This window comes from Rhizophagus irregularis, chromosome 29 (genome assembly GCF_026210795.1).
Source record: "Rhizophagus irregularis chromosome 29, complete sequence".
NCBI lineage: Eukaryota > Fungi > Glomeromycota > Glomeromycetes > Glomerales > Glomeraceae > Rhizophagus > Rhizophagus irregularis.
Genome location: NC_089457.1, coordinates 197,604 through 210,290, shown reverse-complemented (window position 1 = coordinate 210,290; position 12,687 = coordinate 197,604). Strand labels below are relative to the sequence as shown.

At 28.6% G+C, this 12,687-nt stretch overlaps 6 protein-coding genes across 6 annotated transcripts; 3 read left to right on the top strand and 3 right to left on the bottom strand.

Annotated features, from left to right (window-relative positions):
• Window positions 1-253: 253 nt before the first annotated feature.
• On the bottom strand, window positions 254-2,089 carry OCT59_019418 (uncharacterized protein; the record flags this gene model as incomplete). The annotated part of the gene is made up of 15 exons (XM_066143523.1): window positions 254-373; window positions 447-474; window positions 548-590; window positions 670-701; window positions 778-802; window positions 895-935; window positions 1,016-1,054; window positions 1,153-1,174; window positions 1,279-1,350; window positions 1,410-1,441; window positions 1,522-1,564; window positions 1,653-1,693; window positions 1,776-1,826; window positions 1,906-1,932; window positions 2,073-2,089. 15 exons carry the CDS (start codon window positions 2,087-2,089, stop codon window positions 254-256), a joined length of 633 nt encoding a protein of 210 aa, XP_066005261.1.
• Window positions 2,090-2,142: 53 nt separating this feature from the next.
• Window positions 2,143-4,320, bottom strand: OCT59_019417 (uncharacterized protein; the record flags this gene model as incomplete). Its single annotated transcript, XM_066143522.1, has 16 exons — window positions 2,143-2,180; window positions 2,258-2,299; window positions 2,379-2,420; window positions 2,502-2,543; window positions 2,610-2,623; window positions 2,817-2,855; window positions 2,922-2,960; window positions 3,026-3,041; window positions 3,131-3,171; window positions 3,238-3,277; window positions 3,345-3,382; window positions 3,770-3,808; window positions 3,876-3,914; window positions 3,981-4,019; window positions 4,085-4,123; window positions 4,292-4,320. The coding sequence occupies 16 exons, from the start codon at window positions 4,318-4,320 to the stop codon at window positions 2,143-2,145; spliced, it is 576 nt and encodes a 191-aa protein (XP_066005260.1).
• Window positions 4,321-6,956: 2,636 nt separating this feature from the next.
• OCT59_019416 (Ubiquitin-conjugating enzyme E2 7) lies at window positions 6,957-8,059 on the top strand. Its single transcript, XM_025319770.2, has 6 exons — window positions 6,957-7,067; window positions 7,136-7,171; window positions 7,232-7,277; window positions 7,346-7,464; window positions 7,532-7,710; window positions 7,786-8,059. Exons 1-6 carry the CDS (start codon window positions 7,004-7,006, stop codon window positions 7,858-7,860), a joined length of 519 nt encoding a protein of 172 aa, XP_025172941.2. The 5' UTR covers window positions 6,957-7,003; the 3' UTR covers window positions 7,861-8,059.
• A 158-nt stretch (window positions 8,060-8,217) lies between these two features.
• On the top strand, window positions 8,218-10,437 carry OCT59_019415 (uncharacterized protein; the record flags this gene model as incomplete). The annotated part of the gene is made up of 10 exons (XM_025319771.2): window positions 8,218-8,443; window positions 8,511-8,667; window positions 8,745-8,793; window positions 8,866-8,937; window positions 9,064-9,537; window positions 9,624-9,708; window positions 9,776-9,841; window positions 9,901-9,925; window positions 9,992-10,073; window positions 10,143-10,437. The coding sequence occupies 10 exons, from the start codon at window positions 8,218-8,220 to the stop codon at window positions 10,185-10,187; spliced, it is 1,281 nt and encodes a 426-aa protein (XP_025172942.1). The 3' UTR covers window positions 10,188-10,437.
• On the bottom strand, window positions 10,395-11,145 carry OCT59_019414 (mitochondrial 54S ribosomal protein uL16m; the record flags this gene model as incomplete). The annotated part of the gene is made up of 1 exon (XM_025308893.2): window positions 10,395-11,145. One exon carries the CDS (start codon window positions 11,143-11,145, stop codon window positions 10,426-10,428), a length of 720 nt encoding a protein of 239 aa, XP_025172943.2. The 3' UTR covers window positions 10,395-10,425.
• An 88-nt stretch (window positions 11,146-11,233) lies between these two features.
• Window positions 11,234-12,415, top strand: OCT59_019413 (uncharacterized protein). The gene is made up of 6 exons (XM_025319772.2): window positions 11,234-11,311; window positions 11,383-11,509; window positions 11,603-11,646; window positions 11,717-11,794; window positions 11,869-12,043; window positions 12,117-12,415. Exons 1-6 carry the CDS (start codon window positions 11,262-11,264, stop codon window positions 12,270-12,272), a joined length of 630 nt encoding a protein of 209 aa, XP_025172944.1. The 5' UTR covers window positions 11,234-11,261; the 3' UTR covers window positions 12,273-12,415.
• Window positions 12,416-12,687: the final 272 nt, after the last annotated feature.

Below are 12,687 nucleotides of genomic sequence, written 5' to 3'. Positions count from 1 at the left end.
TTCAGAAATTATATCTGCGCAGATTTTATAAATAACAAAGTTCTGCGCAGATTTTTAAATAAAAACCTTCAAAATACCTCAGCAATTTTTTTCAGTAAAAATCTGCGTCACAATAATACAAATTAATTTATTGCATTAATTACTAATTTATTTATATAATTAAAATTACTTTTTTATTATATATTAACAAGTTTACAAATACAATTGAAATCTATTACTAGTCATTGCTATTCATCATCTCTTTACTGCACATTTACATGTTGTTAATGGTTTGGAATATTCGTTCCAGTTGGTTCGATTTCAACAAACAACAGATACCTACAAACGAAAATTTCAAGAAAGATTCGAAATATCTAACCCAGCAGTCTGGGACCTAAACATAGAAGAAAAACGATCATTAGTATAACGATCGTTAAAGAAAGAAGTAAAAACTTCAAAGTATTTACCTCAAGTTCTTTAAATGAACCCTGGGACCTAAAATAAAGAAATACGAACGTTACTAACGTTCGTCAAATAAATTAATAAAAATAATTTTGGAAGGTTTTACCTTCGATATGGGAGTCCGGAACTTGTCTTTCGGCTTCCTTTACCTAAAAAAAAAGATGTACGAACGTTAGTTAACGTTCGTCAATAAATTAATTAATAAAAAATAATTTTCGAAGGTTTTACCTTCGATATGGAAGTCCGGCAGCATTCTGGATCTACAAAAATAAAAACAAATGTCAATGAACGTTCGTTAAAATAAAACAAAAAAAAATTATTTTTTCAAAGTTTTACCTTCGAAATTTCATCCAGGAGGCATCTGGAAAGCCGTAAAAAGGGAAAATTGAAACGTTAGTAAACGTTTCGTTCAAATAAAAAAAACAAAAAAAGTAAAAGAATTTCAAAGTTTACCTTCGAAATTCTTTTCAGGAGGGTTACAGGAAGCCGTCAACCTACGAAAGAATAATATCGAAACGTTAGTCTACGTTTTGTTCAAATAAAAAATGAAAATACAATAATTTCGAAGTTTTACCTTCGAAATCCCGTCCAATCCAGGTGGCTACCGGAAAACCTACAAAAGAAAAAGAAATCGAAACATTAGTAACGTTTCGTTTAAATAAAATAAAAAAAAATATAGTTTCGTAACGAAAAGTTTGTTACGAAACTAACCATGTTGAAAATTCCGTCCAGGCTGAAACCAGAGAGTCGAAAATCTAAAAAAAAAGAATAAAAAATGTTAGAAATGTTCTTTAACAACAATAAAATAAAAAAAATAAAAGAATTTCGAAGAAATACCTTCAAAATTCCGTCCAGGAGAATTCAGGAGAGCCGGAAATCTAAAAAAAGAAAATTGAAACGTTAATAACGCTTCGTTAAAATAAACAAAAAAAAATTAAATAAAAAATAAAAATAAAATCGAAGTTTACCTTCGAAATTAAAGTCCTTCGGCGTCCTGGACCTACAAAGAAAGAGAAAAATGAACGTTAGTGAACGTTCGTTAAAAAAAAAAGAGACTCCTTTTTTTTCGAAGTTATTTACCGTTGAAATTGAATCCGAAACACGTACTTTTGGCGTCTTGGACCTACAAAAATGAAAACGAACGTTAGTTAACGTTCGTAAAAAAAACTAATAAAAATAAACACTTTCGAAGGATATAAAGGATAATATACCTTCGAAATGGAGCCCACAAAGTGTCCGGAATGCCGTAGTCCTACAAAAAAGAAAAACGAAACGTTAGTAAACGTTTCGCTAAAATAAAAGAAAAAAAGTAAAATGAAATTTCGAAGCCTTACCTTCGAAATAAGAGACCGGAACCTGCCTTTCGGTTTCTTGTACGGTTGTATCTACGAAAAGTAAAAAAATGAACGTTAGAATTAGTAACGTTCATTAAATAAAATAATAAAAAAAAATCAAAGATTTTACCTTCGATATGGAAGTTCTTTCAGCTTCCTTTACCTAAAAAAAAAGAATAACGAACGTTAGTGAACGTTCGTTTAAATAAAAAGAAAAAAAATTCGAAGGTTTATTTTACCTTCGATATAGGAAGCCCGGAACTCAGTTTTGGCTTCCTTTATCTAAAAAAATAAGACGAAACGTTAGTTAACATTCGTCAATAAAGTTAACAAAAAAAAAAATTTTTTTTTTTCGAAGGTTTTACCTTCAAAGTAAAGTCCGGAGCTGGTTTTGGCGTCCAGGACCTATAAAATATAAAAACGAATATTAATTAACGTTCGTTAAATAATAATAAAAAAAAAATCGAAGGTAAAGGTTTTACCTTCGAAATTAACGTCCGGAGCTGTACTTTGGCATCCAGAATCTATAAAATGTAAAAACGAACGTAAATTAACATTCGTAAGTATAAATAAAATAAAAAAAAATTCGGAGGTAAATTTTACCTTCGAAATAAATGTCCGAAGCCGTACTTTGGCGTCCAGGACCTAAAAAAAAATAAAAAACGAATGTTAGCGACGTTCGTTAAACAAAAATATGAAAAAAATTTTTGAAGGTAAAGGTTTTACCTTCAAAATAAATGTCTGGAACCGTTCTTTGGCATCCAAGACCTATAATCGAACGTTAGCAACGTTCGTTAGATAACTTAATTAAAAAAAAAATGTCCGGAGCCGTACTTTGGCTTCCAGGACTTAAAAATATGAAAAACGAACGTTAGTGGCGTTCGTTAAATAAAAAATTATTTTTTTAAAATAAATTAAGATTCGGAGGTAAGCATACCTCTGAATTAAAAAATCATCAATAGGTTCCATCCGAACCTATATAATATAATAAAAAAATTTTTTTTTTTTGAAAATAAATTAAGATTCGGAGGTAAAGCATACCTCGAATTCCAAAAATCATCAATAGGTTTCATCCGGAACCTATATAATATAATAAAAATTATTTTTTTTTTAAAAAATAAATTAAAGATTCAGAAATTAATATACCTCCGAATTTCAATATCTTTGATAGGTTCCATCTGGAACCTATATAATATAAATAAAAAATTATTATTTTTTTTAAATAAATTAAGATTCAGAGGTAAGCATACCTCCGAATTCCAATATCTTTGATAGGTTCCATCCGGAACCTATATAATATAAAAAAAATTATTTTTTTTTAAAAAAAATAAATTAAGATTCGGAGGTAAGCATACCTCCGAATTCCAAAAAATCATCAATAGGTTCCATCCGGAACCTATATAATATAATAAAAAAATTATTTTTTTTTTGAAAATAAATTAAGATTCGGAGGTAAGCATACCTCCGAATTCCAAAAATCATCAATAGGTTCCATCCGGAACCTATATAATATAATAAAAAAATTATTTTTTTTTTTGAAAATAAATTAAGATTCGGAGGTAAGCATACCTCCGAATTCAAAATCATCAATAGGTTCCATCCGGAACCTATATAATATAATAAAAATTATTTTTTTTTAAAAAATAAATTAAAGATTCGGAAGTTAATATACCTCCAGGAATTTCAAAATCATCGATAGGTTCCATCTACGGAACCTATAATAATAAATAAAAAATTAAAAAATTATTTTTTTTTTAAATAAATTAAGATTCAGAGGTAAGCATACCTCCGAATTCCAATATCTTTGATAGGTTCCATCCGGAACTTATATAATATAAAAAAAATTATTTTTTTTAAAAAAAATAAATTAAGATTCGGAGGTAAGCATACCTCCAATTCAAAAATCATCAATAGGTTCCATCCGGAACCTATATAATATAATAAAAATTATTTTTTTTTTAAAAAATAAATTAAAGATTCGGAAGTTAATATACCTTCGAATTTCAAAATTATCGATAGGTTCCATCCGGAACCTATATAATATAAATAAAAAATTATTATTTTTTTTTTAAATAAATTAAGATTCAGAGGTAAGCATACCTCCGAATTCCAATATCTTTGATAGGTTCCATCCGGAACCTATATAATATAAAAAAAATTGTTTTTTTTAAAAAAAAATTAATTAAGATTTGGAGGTAAGCATACCTCCGAATTCCAATATCTTTGATAGGTTCCATCTGGAACCTATATAATATAAAAAAAATTATTTTTTTTAAAAAAAATAAATTAAGATTTGGAGGTAAGCATACCTCCGAATTCCAATATCTTTGATAGGTTCTATCTGGAACCTATATAATATAAAAAAAAATTTTTTTTTTAAAAAAAATAAATTAAATTTCGGAGGTAAGCATACCTCCGAATTCCAACTAAAATCATCGATAGGTTCCATCCGAACCTATATAATATAAAAAATTTTTTTTTCTCTAAAAATAATTAAAGTTTCAGAGGTGATATACCTCCAAATTAAATTGACAATAGACTCCATTATGTTCTTGACTTACAAACTGAACGTTAACTGACGTTCATTAAAAAAAATTTTTTTTTTTTCAAAGAAAAAAAAGGAATACGACTCCTTTTTTAGTTATAATTTCCCTGCATGTTACAGATTATGTGCCGAATGTTGGACAAATTTGCCTTAAAGACTCTGAACTTTGCAAATAAATTTTTTTTTTTAAAAAAAAAATTTCTCTAATAAGTTTCGAAGCTTAAAAAATAATAGAAATATTTTTTCTTTGGAATCTTTAACAGATTATTTCCTAAAAGGTGTTGTAGAAAAATTATTTCACAAAGTTTTTTTCTTTAGTAATAAGTGTTGTAGAAAAAATTATTTTTTTAAAGTCTTGTAAAGTTTTTTTTTTTAAAGAGTAATGTAGAAAAAATCATTTAGGTATTAAATCAAGTTAGAGTTAATTAAAGTTTAAATATTAAATCAATGATGAAATTGCAGATCGAACTGATATTTTAATGAAAAAAAAGCAAAAATCTGCAAAATTGCAGACTTCCGCATAAATTTCACATAAAAAAAAGCAGAAATCTGCAAAATCGCAGATTACCGCAGAAATTCATACATAAAAAATCGGAAACTTGCAAAATTGCAGATTATTGCATAACTTTGTAAAAAATAAAAAGCAGAAATCTGCAAAATCACAGACTTCCGCATAAATTCACAAAAAAAATGCAGAGATCTGCTAATTTTACAGATCTCCGCAGTTCTGCATCTTAAAAAATTTCCCGATGTATGTGTAAGATTTACATTTTTCTTGGTCCAGATACCATTTTCTTTTTCACATTTTACTGTTTTTATTTCAAATCCCAAATTATTTGCATATCATTTTAAACATGTTTCAAGGATCTCAAATGTCATAAATGTTTGTCCAACATATATATCTCTTAATGGACTATCATTATCAGATTCATCATCATCATTAACTTTATTTGTATTATTTTCATTAAAGCTCTGAACGGGTCGGTTTGGTTCGGTTTTTTTGCGGTTCGGGTAGAACCGAAAACCGAAATGGAACCGAACCGGAACCGTCCGGTTCGGTTCAGTTCTATCCGAAATTAAGAAAAATGCGAAAAAAATGAACACACGACCATCCAGTGATCGTACAAGGACGAGCCATAGCTCGTTGGAATCCTCTCATCGAGACGCGTCGAATGGTGGTAAAATCAAGTCTCTAGCATCGATAGATCACGCGATAGAACATGGTGAGTGTTTCTTAAAAAAATTGTATTAGAAAACGATCCATTGATGCTAGAGACATGAATTTACCACCATTCGACGCATCTCAACGAGACGAATCTAATGAGCTATAATTCGTCTTTTTACAATCACTGGATGGTCGTGTATTCGTTTTTTCGCATTTTTTTTAAATTTTCAAACGTCAAAAATTAAAATTCCGATACAAGCGATTAAACGCCATCTATTGATCACACAAAGACGAATTTTAGCTCATTGGATTCGTCTCACTGAGACGAGTCGAATGGTGGTAAAATCAAGTCTCTAGCATCGATAGATCGTGAGATAGCCCATGGTAAGTGTTTCTTAAACAATTCGCATTAGAAAACGATCTACCGATGCTAGTGACATCATTTTACCACCATTCGACTCGTCTCAGTGAGACGAATCCAATGAGCTAAAATTCGTCTTTGTGTAATCAATAGATGGCGTTTAATCGCTTGTATCGGAATTTTAATTTTTGACGTTCGAAAATTTAAAAAAAATGCGAAAAAACGAATACACGACCATCCAGTGATTGTAAAAAGACGAATTATAGCTCATTAGATTCGTCTCGTCGAGATGCGTCGAATGGTGGTAAATTCATGTCTCTAGCATCAATGGATCATTTTCTAATGCAAATTTTTTAAGAAACACTCATCATATGCTATCTCGTGATCTATCGATGCTAGAGACTTGATTTTACCACCATTCGACGCGTCTCGATGAGAGGATTCCAACGAGCTATGGCTCGTCCTTGTACGATCACTGGATAGTCGTATATTCGTTTTTTCGCATTTTTTCTTAATTTCGGATAGAACCGAACCGAACCGGACGGTTCCAAGTCCAAAACCGAACCGAGAACCGAACCGAATTTTTTGCCGGTTCCGGATCGGTTCCCGGTTCAAACCGGAACCGTTCGGAGCTTTAATTTTCATTATCATTTTCATCATATATAGTATGGTAAAAATTGGAAATAACATCCATCTAAATATAATAAATGACTAGTTAACACAAATATTGCAAATTATAAAAGTTTTATAATAACTTGCCTTTGAAAATTGGTTAAAATCGCTTGTAAAAAATTTAGAAATCATGAGAAAATTTGGAAAAAGGTTATCGTTATAATAAAAAAGTTTAAGGAAGGACTTTTTTATTAGTATTTTTTCAGATAAACGGATAAGTAAAGCATTATTATTATTGTTAAAATATCAATTGTACAAATTATTTTTTTTTTCTTGCTTACCCTCATAAGCACAAATCATTTAAACATTATAAAGAATTTGGCATTATGGCAAATTTGAATCAGTTTTTCCAAAAATGATTAGGAGCAAGGGATAGGTCATATGCGGTGTAACAGTTAATTCTGTTTATTTGATTTTAAACCACGTGACTTGGATTTTTTAAGCATAGATTTCTTGCCTTCATATGGGTATAACGAAATTCCAAAATGTATGAAAGCTCAAGAAATATGGCTTCTACAGCACTTAAACGGTTATTAACCGAATACAAAGGCAAGTGTGTATAAACATAATGTAAATTCACATTCTTTCTTGGATACTTAAACTTATTAAATCATTAGAATTGACCCTCAATGCTCCGGAAGGTATTACTGCAGGTAAAATATTTCAATTCCAAGATTTCAATAAAAAAGGTTTATAAATGTAATTTATTATAGGGCCAGTCTCCGAAGATTCATTTTTCGAGTGGGAAGCATTAATAGCGTAAGTATTAAATCAAACTAAATTAAATTTTAAATTCTTTATTGACAGAAAAAGTTTTTTATGTGTAGAGGGCCAGAAGGAACACCATATGAAGGTGGTATCTTTCCTGCTGTGCTCAAATTTCCCACAGATTATCCCCTCTCCCCGCCAACAATGAAATTTACATGTGAAATGTTTCATCCTAATAGTATGTATCTCTAGATGTTTGATTAATTTTTGGATAGAAATTTATTATGTGTTATTATTCTTTATAGTTTATCCCGACGGAATGGTTTGTATATCGATTCTTCATCCTCCAGGTGATGATCCAAATATGTATGAAAGTAGTTCAGAGAGATGGTCACCGGTTCAAAGTGTTGAAAAAATTTTATTGAGTGTAGTTAGTATGTTGGCAGAACCTAATGATGAAAGTGGTGCTAATATCGAGGCTTGTGTAAGTAAAATAACGCTGGGATTATATCTAATTTAATCTATCATTTAATTAATTATTTAATGCATTTGTTTATAGAAAATTTGGAGAAGTGATCGTGAAGAATTTAATAGGATTGTCAGAGATTCCGTTAGAAAGACACTTGGATTGTAATAATAATATAGATGAATTTCAATAAATATAGTTTTAGTTTTTTTTTTAATTTAAAATAAGAGGTTATTTCCTTTTTTTTTGACAAATACAATAATTTATATACAACTGTAAGTAAATTATAATACATAATTGTAATAATTATTTCAAGAAATAAGTTGTTTAGATATTAAATTGTTTATATGCTTAATCGCCAGAAATCAAATCACGTGCATTGTTTATAATGTGATAAATAACTGAATTAATGATGTGATAAATATTTACCAAGCCAATTTTAGTCATTTGTCACATTTCAATTATAAGTACTACAGTTTTACAACAGTATTAACAGTATTTTAACTTCAGAAGAAAATAACTACAATGAATACAAAAGAAACTAAAGAAACGTTAACTGTTAAAGAGATTTTAGAGAGACAAAGACTTTTAGAAGAGGAAGCGGGAGAAATTTTATCAGGAAGGTTTGACGAATGTACATATAATAAGGGATATATACGTCAGCCAGTTTACGCTTGTAAAACTTGCAAACCAAGCGAGGGGTATGGACCAGGTGGTGTTTGTTATTCGTGTTCCATTTCATGTCATTCAGGTAAAGTAAGAAAACCTCTAAATATAATTAATAAATATGTAAATGACGATACTCTTTTTCAATATAGATCATGAACTTGTTGAATTGTTTTCGAAACGTAACTTTAAGTGCGATTGCGGAACAACTCGTCTTGGAGAAGCAGCTTGTAAGCTTGAAACAAAATCACGAAACACAGTGAATGAGCATAATAAATATGATCATAATTATGAAGGTAGATTCTGTTGGTTAGTGTCTTATATAAAAATAAAAAATTTCATGGTTGTCCTTTAAATTTTTTTTATTAATCTATATCTTTTGAAAGGTGCAATGTCGATTATGATCCGGAAAAGGAAGACAATAATATGCTTCAGGTAATTTCAAATTCTTTTGCTCTAAAGATAGCCTAATATTAAATATAATAACAAAATATTTCTTTGTTATAGTGTGTATTATGTGAAGATTGGTTTCATGAAAATTGTATAAGCGGAGAAAAGCAAGGAGGAAAAAGATTTTCGGTATAAAAAAACTACAAATTTATGCCCACTTACTATATTTATATAAGACTTGATTCATGTCGCTTACATAATCGTTACACGAAGATGAAAAAATTGCTTTTTAACATTAATCTTATTATATTTTAGTTACCTGATTTGGAGGCGTTTGAAGAATATTTGTGTCACAAGTGTCTTGACAAATATTCTTTCTTAAAGCCTTATCTCAATTCGCACATGTTTTTCTCTGGCCAATACAATAAAGATCAGCGAGTTAACGCGATAAGTGATGAGAATAAAGATTCCAAATCAAGTGACAAAATGTCACTACCTCTTACCGCTCAAACAAGTAATAAGGATAATGAAATCGCCGCGACTAAAACCGAAGGGACATCCAGCACAATTTCACTCTCAACTCCTGTAAATAACAAAAGAAAGATTGAAGAAGATGATAAAGCTGATGATTGCAAAGAAGTTGTTAACGCGGTGGTTTCACTTAAAAAATCAAAGAATGATGATGTTAACACGTGTAAGCGTGAAAGTTGGCAAATAGTAAGTAATGAAGTAGAAATTGATCTATTTTGTGTACGAGGCTGGCGTGATGAATTGTGTCGTTGTCACAAGGTATTTATGACAGACAGAGCAAAAATAAAAATTACGTGTTTTATAAAAGTTATAATATATAATAATAAATTTGGTCACATATTTAGTGTATGGAACTTTATAAACAACATCAAATTGAGTTCATTCTCAGTGTAGAAGAGACTTATGAACCACCAGAAGATGATGACGCGCGTAAGTTGTTGTTTATGGATCACAATAATTTATAACTATGCGTATATTTACTTTATAACTTATTTAGAAAAATCATTATTTGATTGCGGAATGAAAGCATTGAACCAAATGGATCGAGTCACTGCAATCGAAGGTAAGCGGTCTATAGTATCTGAAATTTTGTTTTCATTTATTAACCATATAAATTTATAGGGATACTTGCTTATAACCAATTCAAGTAAGCATTATAGGATAAATTTTGTTTATTTTTACGAATCTTTTGATAATTTTAATTTGTTTATAGGAATGAGCTTATTGAATTTTTAAAGCCATTCGGAGAATCAGGCAAGACAGTTACCGTTAAAGATGTTAATGAATTTTTTGAGGTAATAATGGAAAGTTTTTAAATATTAATATATATCTATAACTATTGACTCGAACAATTTAATTTTAAGGCTAAGTTACGAGATCGTAAGCCAGCGACAGGCTCTTTTTTTTAGAACTGTACGTAAATTCGTATAGTAGAATATACAAATGAATGCTATTTAGCTATTTAAATTACAATATACGTATATTAAACCGATCGACTTAAAAAAAGGGTTTAATGAAAAATATACAAGCTAATAGATGAAATACTTTGTAAAATTGTTTTCTTTTTTCTTTTGCAAATAAAATATTTTGCAAATATTGTAAAAAAAATATACATACATACATACATACATATATTCTAAATAAACTTTATTGTATGTGAATAATTTTATTAGTTTCTATTTTCTTTTCAATTTTTTTCTGTTCTTGTTTTAATTGTTTTAATTCAGCGTCCTTATCCACGAATTCAGTTTTAACAGGTAATCTATCAGAAGCTAATCTTAAAGCTTCTTTAGCAACTTCTTTTCTAATATTTCCACCACCAATTTCAAATAAAATTTTATTCATTGGAACTCTACAAGCATAATATTCAAAAGAACCCTTTCCTTTACCCATTCTAGTTTCATTACCTTTAGAAGTAACGGGTATATCAGGAAAAACACGCATCCAAACCTGACTACCTTTAATAACTTTAATTTTTCTTTTAATAACAGTATGAGCAGCTGTTAATTGAGCTGAAGATAATCTTACACCATCTTTTACTCTCAAGCCAAAGGAACCGAACGCTATCGTATTTCCTTTTGTTGAACCACCTATCCGTACTGGTACTCTTCCTTTATGAGCCTTTCGATATTTTGTACGACGTGGAGCGAATTCCGCTCGGTAACGACGTTGAAGAAAGAATGTGGTCGGTAAAGATATAGAAGGTGATAAATTTTGATTATTTTTAAATAAAAGAAAATTTCTTTTTGTAAGAAGAGAATAAAGTGAAAATTTCGATGTCAATTTTGCATATGCTGCAGAATAATGTATTAGAGGAAATTTTAATTTTTTAAAAGATAAAGAGAACATTATAAAAATATGGCCCATAATTTACAAGCAAATCCTACCGATGATAATAGATTAAAATCTCAGCCGTTTGATTGGATAAAAATGTAAATGCGATTCATTGATGATCAAAAAAATTTTCATTTTCGATCTTTAATATGCCTAATAAAAAGAAAAGAAAACGAGGAATAGAAACAGAACAGTCAAAGTATTTATTTTATTTCTTGATTATGTTTAAATATATTTTAATATTTTTATTAATATTTTGTATTATTTAAGATATGATGCACCACCTACTTCTGATAAAATATCCGATATTCCTAAAAACTTTAAAAGATTATTACTAGCTAATAAATTTAAGAAAAAACAAGTTAATAGTTCCGAAATGAATAAAGATAATTCTCAGGTAATTCTTAAATATTAATGTTCATTTTTATTTTTATCTTATTTTATATTTCTTTCTTATTGGTTTAAAAAATTGTCATAAAAATTTATTTAGATTATACAAAGAATACCTGGTGAATCATTTTTGGATTTTAGTAGGTACTGTTAAAATTTTTATAATTAATTTCTATATTATTTGATTGCAATATTTTTTATGTTACAAATATAGGAGGTTAGAAGATCATATGAGACCCGATATACTTAAAGCAATGAAAGAAGGAACTTCGGCAAAGGATAAAACTAAACGGTACATGATAATAAATATCCATTATTTTATAAAATTAATGTCGAATTAATAATAATTTTCTTTCTGTTTAATAGATTTCGAGAAAAATTAAAAGAGAAGAAAAAGGCAAAAATAAAAAAATTAATAGAAGAAGTTAATTTTAAAGATTTTGATGATTTCAAAGATAAAATAAAATTTGGTGAAGTAGTTCAAGCTCCCCCTTCATTAACAGTTATACCAAAAAAACGTGATAAAATCAATCATTTAAAAGTAAGTTAATTTATTAAAAAAAATGAAATCAAATTTTTTTAAATGTTCACTTTTAATTTTTTCAATTTTGTAGAAAGATAATTTAGATAATTCTAAAGGACAGAAAATGAATCATTTAAATGTTGCTAATAAAAGGATTATTGCTGAAGAAAGGAAAAGAGTTATGGCACAATATCGTTTGGTTAAAGCAAGAAAATTGATAAATAAAAATTCATATTCAGAAGATTAATTAGATTATATTCTAATTGGATATCTTTTACAAGTTAAAATGTAAACAAGTAAAAATTAGACTTATCCAAATTCAGATTTAATGTAAAACCGATTGCATTAGACATGCACATAACTTAAAATAAATTTAACTAACCCTTTTAAACACTTTTTTATATTAGATTTTAACAATTTGATTAAATTATCAGTTATATAATTATATAATAAAAAGGATCAAAACAATCGCAGGAAGAAATCTACAAAGAAGTTCAAAATGGTAATGATTTTTTACGTGTCACTTAATCCACATGAATCTACATGATCGAATGGTTTCAAATTAACGCGTTAAAAACAAAATATTGAAATTTCTCGTGTTTTTTCTCAATAATACCATTGAAGTGAAGTTTATCAATTTATGAACTACTGTAATATGAAAA

What these genes read in the sequence shown, in the direction of transcription:
- OCT59_019416 (XM_025319770.2), top strand. Translation starts at nt 7,004, where the DNA reads ATGTATGAAAGCTCAAGAAATATGGCTTCTACAGCACTTAAACGGTTA. An exon ending in TCCGGAAGGTATTACTGCAG is followed by an intron (nt 7,172 to 7,231) that starts GTAAAATATTTC and finishes AATTTATTATAG; the next exon opens with GGCCAGTCTCCGAAGATTCA. An exon ending in GTGCTAATATCGAGGCTTGT is followed by an intron (nt 7,711 to 7,785) that starts GTAAGTAAAATA and finishes ATTTGTTTATAG; the next exon opens with AAAATTTGGAGAAGTGATCG.
- OCT59_019413 (XM_025319772.2), top strand. Translation starts at nt 11,262, where the DNA reads ATGCCTAATAAAAAGAAAAGAAAACGAGGAATAGAAACAGAACAGTCA. An exon ending in ATAGAAACAGAACAGTCAAA is followed by an intron (nt 11,312 to 11,382) that starts GTATTTATTTTA and finishes GTATTATTTAAG; the next exon opens with ATATGATGCACCACCTACTT. An exon ending in TCATTTTTGGATTTTAGTAG is followed by an intron (nt 11,647 to 11,716) that starts GTACTGTTAAAA and finishes TTACAAATATAG; the next exon opens with GAGGTTAGAAGATCATATGA.